The sequence below is a fragment of the Manacus candei genome, unplaced genomic scaffold (assembly GCF_025592945.1).
Source record: "Manacus candei isolate 608988 ecotype Guabito, Panama unplaced genomic scaffold, ASM2559294v1 h1tg000076l, whole genome shotgun sequence".
Taxonomy (NCBI): domain Eukaryota; kingdom Metazoa; phylum Chordata; class Aves; order Passeriformes; family Pipridae; genus Manacus; species Manacus candei.
Window position 1 is genome coordinate 6193506 of NW_026138124.1, and position 22685 is coordinate 6216190.

Sequence of the window (22685 nt, forward strand, 5' to 3'; positions counted from 1 at the left end):
CACCCACCGCTGGCCCCGCCCTTCCCGCTGCTTGTCACGCCCCCGCCACTGGCCACGCCTCCGTGCCGCCGGCCACGCCTCCGTGCCGCTGGCCACGCCCCTTTGCCGCGCGGCGCTTCCGTGCCCGGCCCCGCCCGTTCCGGGTCCGTCCCTGTAAGGCCCCCGAGGAGCGGCGGCGGCAGCGGTGAGAGGGGATGGGGAGCGGGAGTGCCATTTTGGGGGTTTCCTCCGGCTGGCATCCTTCGCCGGGTGCTCTCTGAGCCGCTCAGCTGAGCCCTGCTGCCTGCGAGGCCTCTTGGCCCTGCTGGTGGAACGGGGCCTGTCGCGGAGCGCTGTGGGGCCTGGGGGCGGGGGGGGCTGAAAGCTCACGGTCTGCTTGAATTTCCTCTTTTGTCCCGGTAGCTCCCGGTGCTCGGTGGGTGCTGCCCGTGCTGTACGTGCCTAACTGTGGTGTTTAGCCCTGGGGGACGGGAGAGCCCCGCACTAACTCCCCCCCGCCAGCCCTGTGGACACACAGCGGAGTCAGGGGTGGTAAGAGCAGCCCCAGGTATCGCTGCTTGGCTTCACCTTGTGTGCCTCTATACCCCTAAACTCTTCTTTGGATGTGTTACAACATCAAATAAAGCACCTTGCAAGCTGTGGTAAGAGGATCCACCTGTGGATGGAGAATTCACAGGTGTTGTTTGTGCTCAACAATATATATTTGAGTGGGAGAGGACAAGGTCACTGGTCTTTGTCAGTGTTAATGTTCGTTCAAGTCTTCCTGTGTTTACCTATTGATTTTTGCCTCTGACTCTTGCAAGAGTAGCACAGAAAGCTCTCCCTAATTAAAATAAGGTAGTGGAGTATAATTATTTGCAGGAAAGAACTACCTTGGAAGTGATTACACTTACTACAAGTCAGGCAGCTCTTTGATATGTCACTTCTAGCTTGGGAAGCTCATTACCTTTCTTAGGTTTCATCAGCTCAGCTAACAGTGATACACACCAGCAGCAAATGACTCTGAACAAAAGCTCCAGGCTCCCTGTTTGGGTGCACTGTGGTCACACATGGACCTGATGAACAGGTTTGCAGCTGAAACAGCTGCTGGAGCGTGAGTTACATTAATAACTTCCACGTTTCTGTCATGTGTGAGAACTGGTGTGATTCAAAGGAATTTTGTGGGCTTTGGGATAAGGTCTCATCCTTAAGGTGTTATGTCCGTTTTTATTGCTGTCCTGAAGTAACTTTCCCTGCTAATGACGACAAGTTTGTGTCCCTTATATTGTTAAACAAGGCCAAGGTGGTGCAATATGTGGAGTTTGGAGCCGTTTATATCTACTCTTTTCCAACAAAGTTACCTAATTAGGCTGTCAGTCTGAAATGGGAAAATTTTGGTGTTGATCAGGAAGTGGTGATGTTTTTTATTTTGTTAAAATAGCCTCTCTGCTTGCTTGTTGCCAGGCACTGGATGACCATAACTAAACAATGTCTGTCCCACGTGGAGCTGTCCATGCAAAATGGATAGTAGGGAAAGTAATAGGAACCAAAATGCAGAAAACTGCCAAAGTGAGAGTGACAAGGCTTGTGCTGGATCCCTACTTACTGAAGGTAACAGCAGCTGGTTAACAACTTGTGGGTTTTGTGGAGGAGTGTTCTGTTCATTTGACTGTTAGAATTTTTGATGACTCTGCAATGCAAACTCCTTAAGAAACTTGCATGAGGATTTGGCTGTGGGGTTGACTGCAAAGGATGAAAAGCACTGTGTGGTGAGGACTTACAAATTATCTGCTAAATGTATTTCTTTGAAGTGCCTTGTTAGTGCAGTTCATTTGATCTCAGCTGAGAAGGTAAAGTTTTTGTTGTTTCACACTTAGGTTTAATTTTTCATGTTGATGTGGAGTATGCTTTGGAAACTTGACATTATGTTAGTCACTTTTACAGTAAGTTTTAGAGCTGTTTTTCTGTATGCATAATTGTAACATTGCTTAGTGTTTGTATCTGTGCTGTGATGTGCTATGCAAATTTGTATTTATTTCTTGTCAATGCACTTCAAACAAGTATGTTAAAATAATGTTTTCTCAATTTTTATATGGGGAATCTGTGGTACATGGAGGTGGAATAACTTGCCTTTGAGCGGAAGGTTAAGGATAGAGTCAGGATTGGATCTGGATCTTGTGGAACCCATGTCAATATTTTATCCAGCAGAAGAACCTGTTAATTTATTTCTCAAAAGATTCTGAATTCTGCTGTACCAATAAGAACAAATATTAGATTTTTACGTGAAAGAAAATGAATTGAGCAAGAAACTTTGAAATCTAATGCCAGGGGTTTCTTTTTTTTTTTTTTTCTTTTACAGTTCTTTAACAAAAGAAAAACCTATTTTGCCCACGATCCACTGCAGCAGTGTGTTGTTGGAGACATTGTTCTGCTGAAAGCTCTGCCCGAGCGAAGGAGCAAACACGTGAAACACGAACTGGCTGAAATTGTGTTCAAGGTTGGAAATGTCATAGATCCAATCACGGGCAAGCCCTGTGCAGGAACCAGATTCCTGGAAAATCTGTCAGATTCGGAAAACCTGACAGAGGCAGATACTACCTATCTAAGTGAAAAACTTCAGGAACTGAAAGTTTGTTCAACAGACAAATAGCGGGCGAAATATTTAAGCAGAGGGCTTCCAGCTTGTCTCTCTCTGTCAGGGGTGTTTGAGGCCCTGTTGTGGTATGTTAAATGTTTCAGTGAAATCTGTAGTTAAAATAAATAGTAAATGTAGTTGCTTATGCAAAGAGATGGCACAGATTGATGAGCACTCCAGAGCTTTGAATGAAAATATAGAGGAAATGCAAGTTTAGTGTTAACACTTCATTTTATTGCCTATAGTTTTGCCACAAGCAGTGACAGTTCCCAAAGCCAGCTGCCCTCCTGGAATGACTCTTGTGTTTTGAGAAAAGAAAATACAACTGTATAATGTTTCATTTTGGTGGGAGGGCCATTCTATTATTTGATTGTTCTGTGTTTCAGACAGTCTTTTGTGGTTTGTAGGATTACTGGAGATAATGCTATTAAAGCTTTTGAAAGGAAGTGTAGAATTTTAAAACCAGCTACATGCTTGTGTCCTTATTTCCACTTACAGTCACTCATCCCACACTGCAGTGCCTTCTGACTTCCAAAATCTCTAACAGAAACACAGCCCCTTGCTTTTCTAGTGGCAGTAAGGTGAGAATAAAACCTTTGGGCAGCTTAGAATGGTTGGCTTGGTAACTTGTCCAAAGGGAGTATTCAGTTCTGGGAGAGCTGGCTCTCTTTGAACTGCCAGCAGGACAGAGAAGCTGGTGAGAACACAAAGCCAAAAAAATAAAAGTAAAGATGGTTAGATTTAGTCCCATCAGAAAAGCTCATTAAAACAACTCATTTTGGGGAGATACAGGTGCTGATTTGCTGCATGCTTTAGTATGGAGCTGGAAGGCCATAGCAGTTAATGATAAAAGACCACTTTATCCTGATACAGCTCTGGGGGTGTTGTGTCCTGCCTTCCAGGACAAACAGCAAGCTGAGAGCGTGCAGTTGTTGCAGCAGCCTTGTATTCCTGACTTCTCCTTTGGATCTAAAGGAGCATCTGCCTCAAAACCCAGCAGTTGTAGGAGAGGAATGTGAGGTATGAAAGTTGTGAGAAAGTTTTCTGAAGTGTCTGCCTGTGTCATTGGCCTTTGTTTAAGATCAGAAGCAAAACAAGGTGTATCTGAACAGAGTTCTTCTGACCTAAAATAATTTAATTTCCTTAAAGAGACTGAGCCATCTTGCACTAGTAGCTACCAGTTATGTTCTCTTCCATTGTGTAAATCATTTGCCCTTTAGCTTCCTGCACCTGCACAAAATCAGTTTTGGCTACCCACAAACCACTGAAAAAGTCTGATTTTACTCAGCAAATTATTTGGGACAGGAAGAATGAGAAACTTAAAATTCCTTCCGTGTTCCAAACCAAAAAATTGCTGCTCTTTGGATGCTTGTCCTCACGTGCTGTCCTGTGTGTCAGGTCGGTGGGATGGGATGTGAAGACACCTTGATTTAAATATCCCTGTGTAAAATAATATGGCCATGGTCTCTGAGTTTGAGGAGGTGCCTTAAGCAGATGGCTGTAGGTTATTCTTACTGATGTTTGTTGCAGAGGTTTAGGTTTATGTAAATGACTCAGTAACTGTAGCTGGTTGATGGAGGCCCTCAGCCAAGGGAAGGAAACCTGGGCTTTGACTCCTGTCCAAGTGAATGTAAAATGTGAAACTTTATCCAAGCAGAGATTGAGAGAAATCAGACTTGGGGCAGAACATGGCCCTGGGCTGTAGAAAATACATTGAAGTTGTGTGGAAGAAGGGAGTAAAGGAACTTGACCCTCAGTACATGGGGATATGAGTGTTCTAATAACTAGACATAGTATTTATAAGAAATAGGAAAAGTTTCCTGCTTGGTTGTAGTTGCACTTACATGTAATTAGGGAAGTAAATGCTTTTATTTCCTGCGATTTCTCTGGAGTAGCTGTGAAAATGCCACAGCTTTTTTTTCTAAGTCTTTTTTTCTAAGACTGATTCATCACAGAAGGTTTTTGCTTTTCCAGTGTACAGGTGGGCTCTGGGAGGGCTGCTCAAGAACTCAACATGCTGTCAGTTCAAAATGTGATTAAAAACAAATAACATTTCAAACTGTTATTTAATAGAGTGATGGCAACTGTAGGTTAAACTGTTTTAAAGAGGCAGCACAACAACTGTACTTTAGTGATGTTAAAGCACATCTTAGATGTTATCTTTGGGATTACTCTCACGAGAGTGCTGATAGTGAAATCATAAAAAGGCAAGGGAAAGTGTGCAGTGATGTGATAAAAATGTTATAAGTATTATGTGGAAAGATAAGGATTAGTCATTGACTTTTCTATGTTTATTGGCTGGTTGTTTTTAGAACTGTTCTTTAATTATTAGTCTAGTTATCAGTTTATCCTTAATTTCAAGTTACTTAAAGGTTGGATGCCATCACACACCACCCGTTCAACCTAATTATCCCTGACTGTGGCTGAACAGAGTGTGAAGAAAACCCTTCAACTGCACTGTGGGGAAAAATATAGCAGGAGAATGAAGGACAAGATTTTGCACGTGATTCAAAAAACGCCTGGGCTTGCTCTTAGTGGTTTTGAGGTGAGACGCTAAAGAGGGGTCACCCACACACCGGGACGAGGAGTAACCCCCAAACTGGGGCTGGGGTCCCCAAAATACGGGGTTGGGAAATACCCCCTGGATCCCCCCCTAAACAGGGGCCTGGGATTCCCCAAAACAGGAGGCTTGGGTCTCCCTCGAACCAGGATGGGACCCTCAAAGCGGGACTGTGCCCCCCGAACGACTCTGGATCCCCCTAATCCCGGGTGCGGGTCCCCCCAAGGCTGAGGGGCCGTGAGGGGGGCCCCGCGCCGGGGCAGCCGCGCATGCGCACAGGCGGGTCCCCGCCAGGGGGCGTGGCCGCAGCCCCCGGCCCAGCAGGGAGGCGGCCTGAGCAAGATGGCGGCGCGAGTGCTGCTGCGGCGGAGCCTGGCGGGAGCGGCCGCCGTGCCGCGCCTGCCGCCCGGCGGCGGGCTGGCCCTCAGGTGAGCCCCGAGGGGGCGAGCGGGCGGGACGGGGCCGCCGCGGGAGGCTGGGCGGCGGAGCCGGGGCCGCCCGCGCAGAGCTTCCCCCCCCGCCGCCCGCGCCTCTCCCCTTCCCCGGCTGGAAATGGCGCCCCGGGCCTGGGGCGGGGAGTGCGGCTCGGCGGGGTGTCCCTCAAGGTCACGGGCCGCAAGGCCGGCCCCTTCCTTCCCTCTTCGGAGTCCGCCGCTGGGTGGGATGATAGCCGCGCCGCTGACCCGCCGGGGACGGGCTCAGGATGCACCGACACCCCTCTGCTGCACGGACACCTCACTCCTTCACGGACACCTCATCCCTGCACCTCCCCCGCACGGATCCCTCACCCCTGCACGGACACTTCAACCCGGCACTGACACCTCACCCGTGCACCGACCCCCCTGCCCTGCATGGACACCCCTCCCCTGCCCGGACAGCTCAGCCCTGCGCTGCCACCCCACCCATGAACTGCCATCCCTCCCCTGCACCGACCCCTTTCCCCTGCTTGGACACTCCTGCCCTGCACACAGCAGGGAGCACAGGCACCCCACAGTCCCGTACCTCCGTGTTTCGGGGTGCTCAGCTGCCCTGCACTCGTGTATCCCTGGGGCTGAAGTGTCTGGGTGCTCCACAGCCCTCCGAAGTTGGGTTGTGTAGCTGCTCCATATCCCAGCTCCTCTGAGCAACAGGGTGCACACCCAGCAGCATCTCCCGTCGGGATGCAGAGCTGCTGCACCCCTGCCCAACATCCACGTCTTCCCAGTGTTGGAGTGCAGGACTGTGCACCCCAACATCTTCCTGCCTTCGTACAAAGGCACACACACACCTTGCTTGTGTGTGTGCCCCTCTTGGGAGCCAGGGCACACGTATCCGTGCTTTCCTTGGGAGCTGGGATGTGTGTGCACCCCCCGGTGTCAGGGCACACACAGAGGCACATCCATCAGGTTTTGGGGTGCACAGGTTTGCATGGCCACATCTGCTGTGTGCAGGGTCAGGCACACACAGAGCTCTCGGGGCACCTCTTGGGTGTAGGAAGCTCCCAGGATGTGCTCCCACGATGTTGGAGACACAGAAGTGCCTGAGTTTCCAAGCTGGGATGGATCTACACGTTTTTTCCTCCCTTTTCTTTGAGACAAGGAAAGCTGCTGCCACAAGCCTCAAAATGGGCAGCAGCCCCTGTGCAAGACTAAAAGCATCCCTGGCAGCAGTTTAACACAGGAACAGGGAGGGCTGTAGGAATTATATGTTGTGAGGTTTTATGTGCATGTTTTGGGGTTATTTTAGTTTCAAATAAACTTTGTTCAGATCACAAATCAAAAACTGTCAAGTGAAAGACAAGTTGTTTTTCTTTCTCTTCCAGGCAGACATGGGTTACTACAAAATGTAAATGCTTGACCTGATATCTCCCACCCAGGTTATATTTTGTGCTAAAGCAGAAGCTAAGTGGGATAGAAGTGTTTTCACTGACAATTTTAATCTAATCTAAGCAAACTGTTCAGTGTTATCCTTTTATGTTCACAGCCCAATCTTTGTAGCAAGAAAGCTAAGCCCATAGTTAATATTTGTAGGATAAGAACCTGCTACCAAAGTCAAGTTGATGCTCACAGCTGACAGTCCAAAGACATGAATTCAGTCCCTTCTCTTCCAGAGCTAATTTTGGGTACATTCTGCCCACACAAGTGAAACAGTAATCAGGGCTTCTTGATTTGTGAGTATCTGGAATGACAGGGGTATTTTAGGGCTTCTCTGAGGATATTGATTAAAAATCAGGCCCTTGCATCTCAGGGTGGGTGCAGTGAATATCTGCTTTAATAAATTTAGCTCCTACCTTTATTCTAACTAAGGTGTATATTTAGGTGGATAGTTGTGATTTGTTAGTCAATGCTCATGAGGAACTTTACAGTTGCTGGGTAAAAGATTTTACATAAATGTAAAGTATTACTCATTTCATTGTATTGTAATGAACTGTCCCTCCAGTTTTAGGTGCAGTTTAACATTCAAGTAATGAGATTCTCCTTATAGCAAAGGAATTTGGTTTTTACTTCTTAGTGTTATCCCTGTAACTCCAGCTTACTCTTACTGCAGATAAAGCTGGTTCACAGAAAAAGCACTGTGATTATTTCTCTCTTAAAGTTTGCTGCAAACAATGATCCTCGTAGAAGAGGATTATTAGTTTGCTAGTTTGCTAATTTTCTTTAATAAAGGGGAGGAAATGATAATGGTTTACAGGTCTGAGCTGAAAACTGAATATTGCAGGACTGGGACTGAGTTCTGTCTCTGGTGTGCACTGAGCATTTAGTGCTTACTTTAAGGGAGCTTTTTAAAACAACTCGGATTTATTCAATGGGTTTTACCCCCTGTCCTCTGGGACAGCTTGTGTTGCTGTGGCACTTGATGTGACAACACAACTGCAGTCACCTGCCTGCTCCAGCTGAGATCAGAGATAGCTCCACTCCAGCAACAGCCTTATCGTGGAATGCCCTTCAAATGCCTGCACTCAGGAATAGCTGCTTGGCTTTCAGCACAGCCACATGTTTGTGTGATTGCCCAGGGCCAGGGAAGGCACCATTTTCAATAAATGCACCAATAAGGTGTTTACAGACTCCTCCTTAACACTGAAGGTCATCTCAGCTGCAGTTGTTCTTCTCTGGTGGTTGTTCCTCTGCTATGGAATGCTTTTCCTTTCCTCCATCCTGCTTCCACGGGGTGAACCAGTTCACTGTGTTATTTTCAGACACTGGGATTAAAAGGTTGATTGTTGTAAAACACTGCTGGTGTGAACTACTTTTGTGTGATGCAGACAGGCGTGTTCATGAGGATATTTTTCCCAAAGGAAATTGAGATTTTTCTTCCCTATTTTTTTTTCAATTTGAATGACTGTCACAAACTTTTGATATCTGGAAGACAGCTTTGGATTGAAGGTTGATAGCTATCTTCTGACTCTCCCAGTCAGTAATTAAGGGTGAGAAGTTGACATCTGAGGCAGGAAAAGGTTTAAATTTTCATCTTATAAATAAATGTATGTGATATAAATACCACATTTTTAATATGTCAGAGAAATATTTTAGTATTTCAGGAGAGGATTGAGTTGGAATTAGTTTTCTCCACACTGGCAGGTGTAGGGCTATCAAAGAAAAGTAAATTGAAGGAAGTGATTTTATGAGATGGAAGAAAAGAACATTTGAGCCTGGGGTCCCCCTGTCAGACATTGTAGAGAATCAGTTAAATTTATCAGATTTCTTGTCCTTCTGCACAGTTTTTGGTGATTGAGGGCTCTTGAGCTGAAAAAGAGAAGAACAATTCCTTTAACACATCATTTCAAAAAAATCACAGTTATCAGCTGTTTCGTGTGCTCTGCGATGTAAAGGGAGCTGATATTATTTTCAAAGAGTACTTGCTGAAAGTGAATAAGGATTAGATAAAAAAGGACAGTGAAATTCTTCTGTTTCAGAGAAAGGGAAACGTGAATGTTGTGCAAAGAGCGTGGATGTGGTACCTCTACGTGGTGCAGCTGCCAGAATTTGGAACTGGAGGATTTGCAGGCTGTTTGTTTCCTGCCACTTGTATTTTTTTTTTCTCCCAAATTAGACTTCCATGCTATTTTTTTTTTTCTCCTGAAAGACATGCCATTTAACTTTTCCTTTTGTAGAGCTGTATTTAAGCAACACAGGAACATATGGCAGTTTGTTTCCTATTTGCACCGTACACAGTTTTCCTCACGCGTGTTTTTTGCTCTTTTTCACTCCTGTCTGTCTGCATCATGACAGACCCAGCCCTGAGCTAAGAAAAGATTAAAAAGGAGATAAAGAGGGAGGAAAAGCAGCCATTCCCTGTCCTGTGCAGAGAGAATTAACATGGATAGTGTGTGGTTAACTGTAGCTGGTGAAATGGGTTGAGAGAGGAGAAATCTCAGTGGGGAATGAACAGCCTTTTCCTTGCTAGGAAAAAAAAAACCAGTGGGACTTTTTAGTAATAGATACATGTAACTGTGTGTTATGGTACTGTTTGTGTTAAACTTGGTTGTGCCTGTGTTCCCTTGGTGGTGGGAATTTCCTTGGTGCCAGTTAAAGCTCCTTGTTGCCCTGCAGGGGACTGGGATCCTCAGCTCACAGACCTCGCGAGGACAGCTGGTTAAAGTCCCTCTTCGTCCGCAAAGTGGATCCGAGGAAAGATGCCCACTCCAACCTTTTGGCCAAAAGAGAGACCAGCAGTCTGTACAAAATACAGTGTGAGTGGTGGTTTTGTATTTAATGTTACCAGTTCTTTTATTCTGGTCCCCCCATGTCTCACGTCCTGTTGTTGTTTCAGTTCACAATGTAAAACCAGAATGTCTAGAGGCCTACAACAAGCTTTGGTAAGTGTGTGTGTTATGTTTTCATGTTTTAGACATGTTGATTTGATCACAAGCTGGTCTGAAAATTGGCTGATATTGTAGTTATTTAGAGGGGAGGTGGCAAAATTCTGCTTTTTTTAGGATTTGGTATTAAAGAGATCATATTATTCTTGGAAAGAGATGGCAAAAGACCCTTTGCTCAGTTCACCCCTCCCTTCCCTCTTGGAGATGTTTTCCTAAGCTGCAATTCAGGATGATGCCTGTTGTGAGAGCTTGGGTGACATTTGTTGGAACAGCTCTTCCCCCTTCCCTTAATGGTCTTAAAATTACTGATCCATGCAGCTGGAATGTTAGCATGTCCCACTGCAGCTGCCAGGTAGGAATGCCTTGAGGATGATTATTGTCTGCATGCAGGGAGGAAAGGGAGAGATCATCTATAAGTAAAACTACACACCACTATTAAAGTGAAATACAATTTTGAGGAGATGTTAAAAACCACAGGGTTGATTTTCTCTCAGCTCATTTATCTCCCTTTCCACAAGTCCTGTTACTGAGACCTGCTCCTGAAGAATTACACAAACCCTTGGATAGAGTATTTACACTGGGGTGATTTCTTCCAAAGGGAGGGTTAGTGTTACAGGTTTTCCAAAAAGTTACAGCTTTATAAATGTATTAATTAATCACATTTTTAGCTTAGTACTTTAAGGATGAAACTGCAGAAATATTAGTCCTCTTCTGCCTACACAATCACCCCTCTGGAGCCAGAACAGCTGCCTTTAAAGAACTGGATGTTTAAATTGGGAATTGTGGTGAGCCTCACGCTCAGCAATGCTTTCACACTGACAGTGGCCAACTTGTCAGTTAAATAAAACATTCCCAGCATAATGATACCCCACTGCAACCAATTTTTTAATTGTGTTGGTGAGCACCAGCTGGGCTGGAGGGAGGGGAAGAAGTTCCCAACTCCCAGTTCATGTCCCCCACTGTTACTGGTTGGTTGCACAGCCGTGAGTGGCTCATCCAGCACCTTCATCTGTTCAGCTTTGAAATGGGGCTGGATAACCCAGAGCTGTTTTCCTTTCTGTAAAAACACAGAAATCCACTAGAATAACGTTCATTCAGGGTATTTTTAGCTTTTTTTGTTTGTTGTTTAACATAAATACACAGGGAAGGACAATTAGCATTTAACCAGCTTTCTGTTTAAAAGCTTAATATAAACATCTCCAATTATGCAAGACAGGGAACCACTTCTCTGCATTATTTCACGAGCTGCCTAAATGTTGAGTGAAAGCAGAGGTTTCTATTTGCAAGGGAAGAGACAATAGCAAAGAAAGAAACTGCTGACAGCATGTAGATGAAATATGTGTGGTTAGATTTATTCTTTCCAAAGCAAATTTTAAGTATTTCAGGGAAGGAGAAAACTTGAAAGGAGTAATAAACAAAACTAAACCTCTCTGAACTTCCCTCCTTCCTCTCCCTAAATAAAAGATGAACAGGTTAATTCTGTATCAAATCAGAATAAGGATTAGTCATCATGTGCTAATAAAAAAAACAATGTAATGAGGACAATTACAAGAGCACTTTGTGAATCACTGTGGTTAAGGACCCTTTCTGAAGAATTAGGGACAGTTATCTCTGAAAAGGAAAAAGATAGTGTTCCTAAGGTATTCTGTGGGCATTTTTTTCCTATAATTTGCAACAATATACTGTAGGGTTATGTAATAATTTATCATTCCTGTTTAAAACTGCCTTTCTAGGATCTCATGCTGCTCTGAAAAAATGAACTTATGGTCAAACATCCTTGAAAATGTCCTTGGAGAGTCATTTTATCATATTATTTACGCTGTGTAGTGAGAAATCTAGAAGTACAAATTGGTAATGAGATTTGCTCAAGGTTGTCTGCAAAGTCAGTGGCAGAATCAAGAAAAAAACTCACATCTAATGACTCCCAGCCCCAGACCAGCCTACTTTTTATTATTTGATACTGTGCAGAGACTCATTGCTTATGAGCCAAACTGAGTAAGAAGGGTAATTATTCAGGGAAAAATATAAAAGGCAAAGTTCAACCAGACTAATTGACTTACTCATCAAAGCACAGTGCAGTGAAGGCTGTCTTGGCCAAGTCAGCAATCAGGAAAACTTAATTTCCTTATGCAAATGTAGGCCACTTCTGAAGTTTGAAAAAATGTTAGAAATACTGGAAATAGCCAAAACAGAAATTCTGTGTTGGAGGTATTTTTAAGGCAGTTTCACTGTATGCTTTGGTGGGTAAGTTGCCTCAAACTAAGACCACTTTCTGAAATGGTAGAAACCAATAAGTGTGTGAGTACCAGTCATCATTTCGTCTGTCAAAATACTAATTTCTATTCATTCAGCCCAGCAATTAATAGCATTCTAACTGCTACAGAAGACTGTGCTTTCCTAATTTTGTTTGTTCTCCCTCCCTTGAAAAAGAAAAGCTTTTCCTCAAGCAAGTCACCCGTGCAGTTAGGCTGCATTTTCTGTAAGGGGGACACCCTGATATTTGTTCTCCTAATGTGTTGTTTAACCTTTTAGGTGATAGACATAATTTATTGCATCGAAAGAATCCTCCCATGCTTTGTATTTGTCCTGCAGTCCAATGGTAACACAGACCTTAATTTTTCACGCTGCTGTAGCAACCCTTTCCCCCCCTGTGTAGCAGATTTCAGTATTTCAGCTTTCCCCTCTGAAAAGTAGAGCTTGTGAATTTTCCTAGCATAAATGCTGTGTGGTGATTTGTTATACATATCAACTGTGGCCTCCCTGAAGGCAATGCAACCTAGTGTCTGTATTCCTTGTTTTCAAGTCAAGAGGTGCTGCCAAAGATTCATGAAGAAAAACACTACCCATGTGCACTGGTGGGGACTTGGAACACGTGGTACGGAGAGCAAGATCAGGCTGGTAGGAGATAGAAGTACAACAGAATGTAAAACCATGCAAGTGAAACGTGTGCTTGGCAGGTTTCTTCTCTTTAAATCATCTCTGTTGACAGTAAAACCTGTGGCAATGTGTTCAGCAAGGGGGTGGTGCATCAGTTACTGGCCGTGTTAACATTTGCAGTGCTTGCTTTTGTCGTGCTGAGTTTGACAGTAAAGCTTTAATCCCTAAAATTTGTCCTGTTGTTAATACACTTTCATGTTTTCCAGGTGGTAGATTAACAGTTTTTTGGGGAAATGCTTGTAAAATGTGGTCCTTTTCGTGGGCACAGACCGTGTTCCTGAATATTTAGGGTAAAGGCAAAGGCTTGCAGAGCCAGAGTTTATTTATCCCTCATTGGCCAGTATAAAGGCTTTACTCAGGCTCTCATGCTGTAATTGCTGTATGATAATGAAATGCAAATCATTCAAACCATCTGAAAGAAATCACTGCATTGTAAACTTAACAATAAACTTGGGCTTTACTGGGGAAAATTAAAAGTATTTCTGTTCATGTTCATACAAGGGTACTGCCTAACTATGCAGATTGAAAACATTGGAACTAGAAATGACTGAAGAGCTGCTACAGAGGTAACTCCAAAAAGTCTAGTGCAGAGAGAAAACCTGAAAAATGTCCTAAACTCTGGGAAACTGAAGGAATGGGAAGCCCCAAATACAAATACACAGAGGTTCCGTAGCTCTGTGGTTAGAGCCACACCAGGATCAGTGTCAGTGCTTTGTAATTGAAAAATATACTTGTGCACACGTTAATTTTCCCTGCACTCACAGCATATTGCAATATTGACACTGAAAAAAAATGCAAAGAAATAACAGCAGAGAAATAACAGCAGATAAACCAAACAATGTCCAAGAGACAGTTCTGGAAGTTGAAGGGGAATTGGGGAACGGAGACAATTGAATTGGGAATTTCTCAGTGGCTGCTTTTGTAACATATTAACACAGACTGTATCTGTAATTGCATCCACAGCCTGCCCTGGCAGTGTTATTGCAGCAGTTCCAGCAGTGTAATAAAGCAGATTATGGGGTGTGACTTGTTCAGTACCTGTGCCCAGGCTGTGTTAGTATTAGGTGGATCTATCAAATTTGCCCTGGGGGTGAGGCAGCAGGAGCACTGGGTGAATCTGCTGTCACAGGGAAGAGCCTCACATTAGTCTCATGTGCTCTCCTGGAAAAGGCACAGAACTGCTTTAGAGGAGAGAAAATAGCTTTTGTGGTTCTGCGAGGTGAAATTATTGCCTTGCTCTGTTAAGTGCTTGTAAATAAATCTTTTTGTGATTTATTAAAGGGATTTATTCTGATTTATTAAAGACAGGATGCTTTGAAAAAAAACTCAGTGTAGATGCACATTCTGGAATTGTTTTTATGGGGAAAATCCTAGCAAATGTAACAGTTCTAGTATGTTCATATATCTTCTGCTTTTATTGATGTTTATCTCAAAAATAACATTTGCATAATTTTTCATGTCCTACAGAAAGTGTGTTGCTTTTGTGCTGGAGTAATTTACTGAACTGAAAAGTCTGCCCCTCTACTGCTCTTAGATGAAATTGGTATAAAGCACGTTTTTGGAATTAAGTCATCCTCTTAAATTGAATCTTAGTTTCAATAACAGTCATGTCAAGTCATCACATCTTACTAGCATGGCAACAAAAAGTCCTTTCAGAAATTTCCCTGTTATCTTCAGAGTAAATTGCAAAATTTTTGAAGAGAACCCTTTTCAAAAAGCAGATGATTCCATTATTCTTAAAATATCCCAATGTGTAGTACTTTTGTTAATGAAAATCTGTTTTTAAGCCTGCTACCTGATTCCTATTTTTGTGTAATTCTGTAGTGCAAAGAGCATTTTGTACTGTGATTTTTCTACGAGGTTTAGCACTGGTCTGTGACATCCCTGAAAAAGGTTCCTTTTCTCTGTTTCAGTTCATTTGTGGAGATATGAAGGAGGTTATCCAGCTCTCAATGAGGTCATGAGTAAACTTCGTCAAAATAAGGTAAAAAGCATTGATTTTGTTACAATGGATTATTTTACTCAGAACAGAGAACAGAACAAAAAACCCTGCAGGTTTGGATACCAACTTTTACTTCAGTGTCTCATAATTTCCTGTGCAAGTTCAGAAACCTCTTTGGAAAAGGATTTTTTTGTCATATTCAGAAATACTGAGGTTTAGTACCTGAATGCTTTATGGGACACATTTATTGCTGTATCAACACGGTCCTTGGGATTTTCAGCTGTGTCAGGGGAATTCAAATGCCTTTACAACTGAAAGGATTTCTCCTAAAACCCCATGACAGCATTAAAAAAAAAATAAAAATCTGCACTGCCATCTGCTGTACTGCTTTTTGTTGTTGAAGGATAACCCCCAGTCTGACAGGGATCTCCTGATTGTTTTTTAGGAGTTCATAGAGTTCCGCAAAGAACGAGGTAACATGCTCCTCTCACGCAAGAACCAGTTACTGCTGGAGTTCAGTTTCTGGAATGAACCTGTTCCCAGAGATGGGCCTAATATTTATGAATTGAGATCCTATCAACTCAGAGTAAGTTTAAAATTTTTTTCATTATTATTATTTTTTTAAGCTCCGTGCTGTCATAAAAATGCTCGAAGGGTGTTTATAAGATGCAGATGGAAAACGGACCCTGTCTTAAAAATCTGGATCTTATCAAAGCTGGAATCTGAGTCATTGTTGCTCTCCAAGTGTGGAGTCCAAAGTGAAGGCAGGTTCCAACAAGATACTGATGTCTGCAGGGTTGAAAACCCTGTGGTTTGTTTGGATACTTCAGGCAGATGACTAAGAGGGAATACAGTCAGTAAACAGAGTAATTATAGATTATTCTAACATGCTTATCACTGGAAGGAAGTGATTTTGTTAATACAGTGTGTTTTCCATACATAAATGTTGTGAAAGCTGTCCTGACTTTTCTTTAAAGTGCAGTTTTAACTTTCTGGTTTGTTTTCACAGCCTGGAACAATGATTGAGTGGGGGAATTACTGGTGAGTGTTGCCTTAGCACTTGAATTCTCCTGTTTGAGAGAGGTATGTTTAAAATCCATGGACTGGAGGTGGCAGGATGGTACCAAAGCCAATCCCCCAGTTAATGACCTGCTGCTCTACTTGCACGACTTGTAAAGCAGTCTTTCAACCCTTAATTTATCCTTTGAGGAAAGAAAGAGGAATTTTGTACACAAACAACACTGTGGGCTCTGTGGTTTGGCTTTCCTTCACAGAACCCTTTTAGTTTGCTGCAGTGTAGCAGAAACCATTGATTTTCAGCAGAAAGCACTTCTTGGGGAAGTGTGGTAGTTAACTGTGAAACTAAGTTCATCTTTCACAAGACCACTTTTGGTTTAAATGGGCTAAATCTTGGCTCTTTGAATCTTTAAAAGTCAAGTTGTTTCTTGAAAAGCTACATTTCCATTTTAATAGATAGGTTAAAAGCTTTTGAGATATTTTTCTGTTGATTATATGCGTCTGATTTTGTCTTACTTAAAACCAGTGTAAGTTTCTTTCCATTTACATTCACTGTCCTTGCAATTCTAGTGGTTGATAGTTAAACAACTTGGACTATTTTCTGTTATTTTGACAAAGGTGAGGCCTTTCAGATGCGTCATGGTCATTGATATAATTTTTTCAATTACAGTAATTGGAACAAACCGAATTTAGAATATAAAATGCATGTATCCATACTGGTAGCCAGTCTGTTTTGTAAGATGCAACAGAAATATTGATCTTATTTATACAACACTTATTTGTACAGAGGTCTGTGTGAGTAAAAAAGTTGTATTCCACCCTGTGGAAATTCCAGTCTGTGGAAAACGAATGGCAAAAATTATATGACTGAAAGTCAAGGATTTAGCTTTAGAACAACCTGGTATAAAAAGACCACTTTACACTGCTCCAGCAATTATCTTTATAGTGAATCTGCTGTTGAAAAATGATTAATGCAGTCGAGTGAAACTGCAGACCTCCAATTTTCATGCATTCTAACAAGATACGTGGATATATCTTCACTACTTAGTGCTAAAAATCAGTGCATTGCAGACTTTTTATTATTTTTAATTGCTGAATTGTACTGCAAATGCTGTTTTAACATTTCAGCTTCCTTTCAGCTGTGTTTTCCTCTCACTTATCACCTATTTCCTCCCCAGCCCTGCTGGTTCTAATGCCTGCTTTGCTCCTCTCTAGGGCTCGTGCGATTCGCTTCCGACAGGACAATAATGAAGCAGTTGGAGGATTTTTCTCACAAATTGGACAGCTGTATATGGTTCATCACCTTTGGGGTAAACTCTTGTGCTTTGTGCTTTTTTTTTCCTCACTGAGTCAGCCCCTCACAGACTGGGGACTTTGCCCAGGAGACAAAGTTTCTACAAAAGGCAAAGGAGTATCTCAGAAAGGGTTATTTTGTTTGGTTTTGCATCGACACTGTTGATCTTCTTAATTTTTGTGTAGGTAACTTGATTCTTTAACAAGCCAGGAAAAGTGAACATTTCCTGTTTTGTTTCTGTTTCCATCAACAGTTTCTCATGTCCCTTTCTTATTAGGAACTACCTATTTGCTCTCGGTACCATAACCATGACACACCACGTCCTGCCATCCCCATTCATGCTGAAATCAGGTTTTTACAGTTTCATTTCAAGCATGCCATATCCCACACCTGCAAAAAGGAAAGTGGAGCATTTATTTACATTCCTGCATCGAGGTGTTTTGGCTTTCTCTATGCATTAATCTCCACAAATACCCAGCTGTTTTCACACGTTAGGATTGCTTCAACTCGGAGAAACTCAGTCTAATATTGATGTTAGAAAATATGCAGATTTCACATCTGACAATTCAGAATATTATATTCCAGCATTATAAATCTGACACCACTCATGTAGAACTGTACTCTTGCATTATTTGTCTTACCTGTGTCCGAGACATTCTCTCTCTTCCCCGATTCCTTCTGTTTGCCTTGGTTTGGGAGCTTTTCCTTTTCATGGAGAGCAACAGACTTTTCCTTCCCAGTGTTTGCAGCCTCCTAATTATTCCCTAGCATACTTTTTAAGGCAGCCATTCTTGTGCAGAAGGAAAAGGAGTTGCTTCTAAGCTTTGTGCTTGTTTTCCCTCCCCAGCCTACAAAGATCTTCAAACCAGAGAAGATATAAGGAATGCTGCGTGGCATAAACCTGGCTGGGATGAACTAGTCTATTACACAGGTAACCTATTAACTTCACTGGAATGCTGGGGGCAGACTTTGATGTGTGCCATCATTTCTGTTCCTCAGCACATCCCACAACAGTAAAAAGTTTTGCATCTCAGTGGGGAGTGTGTGTGTGTGTGTCTGTGAGTTAGTTTTTCTGCTCTAAAAGAAAGGAGGGACATTGCCTTAAACTGTAAAGTGAATTTTGCTGTTGATTTTACAAACTTGGAAAAGTGCTAAAATATCACTACATTAATAGTAAACTTTTAGACAAGCACTCCTCTAGAACAGATTCATGTAAATGCTTGTGCCCAAAAATTTAGGGAGCCAACAGTGAAATTTTATCTTTATATTAAATTATTACCTCTAATATTTCATGAAATACGAGAGCTTTGTTAAATGCATTCCTTGGGAAAGGGAATTTAGACTTTGGAACCAGAAGCCAGGAGATCTTTGAGATCAAAGCAAGCTTTCATAACAAAACTCACAAAAGCACGCCAAGCATGTCAGGTTTGGGTTCCATGGAGTGCATTTCAAAGGAAGTATACCAGAAAAATGTAAGATAACTTCCATTGTGGTGAAAAGGAACAGAAATATTTGTCTTCAAAGGAGCAGAGAGATTGTATTAAAATCACTTGTTCTCAAAGCTGTTGTGCTTCAGTTACAGGGATGTTGGTGTTACTGATGACTTGGCAGGGGGAGTAGTTTGAAGACAATAAAAGCTGTTCAAACTGAGTGTGCTCATGGTCTCTGTTAGTGAAATTAAACCCTGTCTCTTTTTTTGTTTGTTTTTTTTTCCCAGTGCCCCTTATTCAGGAAATGGAATCCAGAATCATGATCCCATTGAAGATTTCTCCACTTCAGTAAAGTCACTGATTTACTTGTGCCTACATAGATAAAGTGACAAGTATTTGTCTTAATTTATGGTATACACTGTATATCATAGTATGAAATATAAAAGTACTGTACTGAGCTTATAAAAAAGACCTCTTTTCTTCAGAACCCATGACCTTTTGCTCTTAGGATTGTACCAGGGGGGAGAAAATACACAGGACTGTGATTAAAAGGTCAGTTAGTTGAAAACAAACCCAAAGACGAGTTCTTTGTGAGACAGCTCCCCAGGTGAGCTATGGCCTCCAGTATTTAATATCTCCTGCTACACAGGCACTGCCCAGTGTTCAGTAACAGCAGCAGAACAGAGGATTGCCATTGCTGTGGCCTTTTTGTAGCATTTTAATGACTGCAGGTTTTAAAAACAAACGTGGGAGTTGTGAAATCAGAAGCTCTGAAGCCCTCGGGGAGCTCGGAACTACACCTGGCTGTTGGAGCAGGCCTGAAATCAGTCAGTAGCTCTGGATTTGCATACAGGCAGTCATTAATTGGGGATAATACTGTGTCAGGTGATGGCTTATGGACAGAGAATAGGGAATTCTGGTTGGCAAGGACTCTGAAACCTGTCGAAACTCGTCACGCAAAGTGAATTCTGTGAAGTGTGGCCCAGGGTTTTCAAAGAAATACTGCCAGGACGTGGCTGTCTGAACACTCTGCAGGGAATCGATTCAGTTCAATACATTTCTCTCTGCAAACAGCTCAGAAATCTGGGAAAAGGGGTTTAATTTAATAAGCACTTGTGACTTCAGACATATGCTTGGTGGGGTGTTTCACTCCCTGTCCAGTAGGTACTCCTGAATTGGTGTGTGAGGCTGGCGCATGTCGAGGCGATGGAATTGGCATTTCGGTGTCCCATGATGTCCAGTTCTGTTTTGGTTTCACTTTAGTCTAGAATGTATCAACACTTTTTTGGTGTCTGCAATGATGTGAACATCCTGTCAGTGAAAATAATACTCTCTCTTTCAAGTGGCTACAAGAATCAGTGTAACATAACTGAATGTACAAATCAGTTACTGAATGTCCAGTTTGTACATTTCAATGAGTTTTCAGGAAGAACATATCAGTCAATAAAATCCTTTTAATTTTCACATTTTGCTGGCACCTTATATGTATTGCACCACCTCTGTTTTCTTTCCTCTTGCAGTGTTTATTGTGGAAAATTCGAATAATTGCACAGAATATTTCAGCCCAGCTAATATCATTTCTCAGGGACAGGGACAGCATTTCCCAGTATTCTGCTCTCCTTCTCCAAAGTGGATTTACAATCTCTCCATCACCTCCCATTTTGCTGAGTGTTCTAGAGGTCGTAAGTGCTGTGGTGATAAATACAAGATGCTTTTCCTTTTGATTTTTCTCCACAAATTGTGCTGCGTTTTTCATGTCTGGTTTCTTCTTTTCTGCTCACATGAAATACGCTGCACTTGTGCCTTTGCTTGAATTCCATCTTGAACAAAGTCATTATTTGATCTGGTTTTATCTGTTTTCATGTTTTCCTCCTGTTGTCAACTGATTATGGGATTTTACTGAGTAAAATTCTGTATTACATCAGCTTAAAGTTCTCAGCTTGGCTTGCTCAGTGGGCCAAGGAAATCATTTGAGCTGATCCTTCTTGTAACCCAGCCCCGAGCAGGACTGTCATCTGGGGCTGTCATTGTTCCAGACTTTTGGGGCTACTGTTTAGCTACAAAAGGAGACAAAGGATGACAATATCAGCTTCCAGTCCTTATTATTTCTCCCAGTATCCTCCTATATTTCTTGTTCCTAGAGAATTATCCTTGTGACTAACCCCTCATAACCAGCAATCTCAGAGACAAATGGCAAAAAGCAGTTTTGGAGCTACAGGATTTTGTGGGTTCTGATCCAATCCCTGTTTCCCACCTGCAGCCAGGAGCACTAGGAATTAAATTCTGTCTGGCAGAGGATTCTGTCATGTTCAAGGATCATGAAGTTTTGCATGAGTAAGAAATCAGAGGAATAACTGGATGTTCTGTGGGGTGACATCACACAGCACAGGTCTCATACCCACCCCCCAGGATCTGAATTCCCATTAGTGGTGCTGGGATGTGTAATGAATGTGCCTCCTGCTCTGAGCTTCATGCTCATGCTCTGGCTGCCATCAGAGACAGATTAATTCCTATTATTTTACTTACAGATAACTATGTAAACTCACTGAACATGATGCAATAGATAAGTAAGTAGTTCCAATCTCTCCTTGTTTTTTTTTTTTTGCCTGAACCTTTCCTGAGGTTAGCTTTTCCCTATTGTGTGAACACTGTTGTGATTTTCCCTCTTAATTCAAAGCCCAGTCTGCCTTTTTCCTTTGATGAGCAATACTTCAACATTTCTTAGAGCAAAACTGGTAGAGTTCAGAACTGAAGTCACTCTCCAGTGGTTGGAAGGTGGGGAACAATGCCTGGAAGGGTCTCTGGTAATTATCAGCTCTTCACTGTAATGAAGACACAATTAAAACTCCAATTTAGTTGTCCTGTGCCCTTCTTAGCGAAGACTGAAAGCTGGGTTTTTTTAGAAGGCTCCTCATGCAAATTGAATATATAATTTTAAGCAATTCTGCCTCACTGAATAATCACATTAGAAAGCTTTCCATAAAGACATGTACCTCCCCATGCTCGTGGTCAGGAGACCAGCTATTACTTGCCTGACATGAGCTGCTCTCCAGACTTTGCCCTGCTGGGGTGGGATATGTTCAGGCAAATCAGTAGCTTGGCTGTAACGTTGGAACTTCCCTCTCACTGCTTTATTCCCTCCTGGGTTTTTTCCACTATTTCACAGACAAAAGAGCTCAGCCACTCACTGAGCTCAGTAATCCTCCTGGTACCTCCTGGGCTAGAGGTCAGGCTTGATGTTTGCCCAGTGGAAGGGGGGGTGGTATTTTCTTCCAAACCAGTCTGACCTAAAGAGCTGTTGTGAAATCCCTGGCACGGCACCATGTTTCCATAGCACTCCGACTGGCAGAGGATCCTGCTGGGAATGTTAACATCCCTGTGGCACAGAGCCCTGCATGGCTTCTGACTGGGGCATTAGGGAAATTACACTGACTTGAGCCATGTCAGTGTTTGCAGGGTCAGGGCCTGTACCTGGAGCTGATCAGCTCCATGTTAGATTTATTTTTTAGTGGCCTTTTAGTTCAGCAGAAAAACTGCAGCAAGCAAACATTTCTGCTTCATAACTGTAGGTTTGCAGAGGGGCACAATGGGAGCAGAAGGACTTTGTGCTTGCTCTGCTCGTGCAGTCTTAACTAAACAAAAGCAGGATTGTACAGGAGCTGCCCTTGGAGCTGGCTGAGACTTTTCTCAGGAAGAATTTAAAAGAGCCCATCTTTAATACTCCCAGAAGTTCTGGGGAGCACTGCCAGCCATTGTCTGCCTTGGCTTTTGTGAAGTTTTCTAAACTCTGTGTACAGATACTCAGTGTGGCTGTTACATGTCTGCCTTCTCTAAAAAGCCATCAGAAGTTTGTTTCTGGGTTTGTTTTCTTTCAACCCTTCTACTTCTCTAGTATTTAAATGCTGTTGTAGCTTCAAGCAATTATTGCCTCGGTTTTTTTGCCAAAAATATTCGATGGCATCACTGAGAGCTGCCATCCCTTACTCTGGGGCTTTGTTAACTCCTCTTTCCCCAAAATCCTTCCCAGTGATGTCAGAGAATGGACAAAACCAGTATTTGTTTTAATTGTTGGTGATGCTTTAACAACTGGACA

The 22685-nt window shown here is 42.7% G+C and overlaps 2 protein-coding genes and 1 long non-coding RNA gene across 7 annotated transcripts; 2 read left to right on the top strand and 1 right to left on the bottom strand.

Moving 5' to 3' along the window:
- Positions 1-65: 65 nt before the first annotated feature.
- MRPS17 (mitochondrial ribosomal protein S17) lies at positions 66-3076 on the top strand. 5 transcript variants are annotated; one of them, XM_051809910.1, is made up of 4 exons: positions 82-184; positions 403-676; positions 1444-1590; positions 2339-3076. In XM_051809910.1, the coding sequence occupies exons 3-4, from the start codon at positions 1468-1470 to the stop codon at positions 2627-2629; spliced, it is 414 nt and encodes a 137-aa protein (XP_051665870.1). In that variant the 5' UTR covers positions 82-184; positions 403-676; positions 1444-1467; the 3' UTR covers positions 2630-3076. The 5 variants fall into 5 exon arrangements, with proteins under 5 accessions (XP_051665872.1, XP_051665870.1, XP_051665868.1 ...); XM_051809908.1 differs by having other exon boundaries at positions 403-641; XM_051809909.1 differs by having other exon boundaries at positions 403-547.
- Positions 3077-5459: 2383 nt separating this feature from the next.
- On the top strand, positions 5460-20056 carry NIPSNAP2 (nipsnap homolog 2). Its single transcript, XM_051809903.1, has 10 exons — positions 5460-5602; positions 9704-9843; positions 9924-9969; positions 12776-12870; positions 14823-14893; positions 15297-15437; positions 15861-15892; positions 17084-17178; positions 18010-18093; positions 18880-20056. The coding sequence occupies exons 1-10, from the start codon at positions 5517-5519 to the stop codon at positions 18942-18944; spliced, it is 855 nt and encodes a 284-aa protein (XP_051665863.1). The 5' UTR covers positions 5460-5516; the 3' UTR covers positions 18945-20056.
- On the bottom strand, positions 6850-18015 carry LOC127481066 (uncharacterized). Its single transcript, XR_007908094.1, has 2 exons — positions 17804-18015; positions 6850-8896 (listed from the first exon to the last, which is right to left on the bottom strand). It is a non-coding gene; the product is annotated as an uncharacterized LOC127481066 (long non-coding RNA).
- Positions 20057-22685: the final 2629 nt, after the last annotated feature.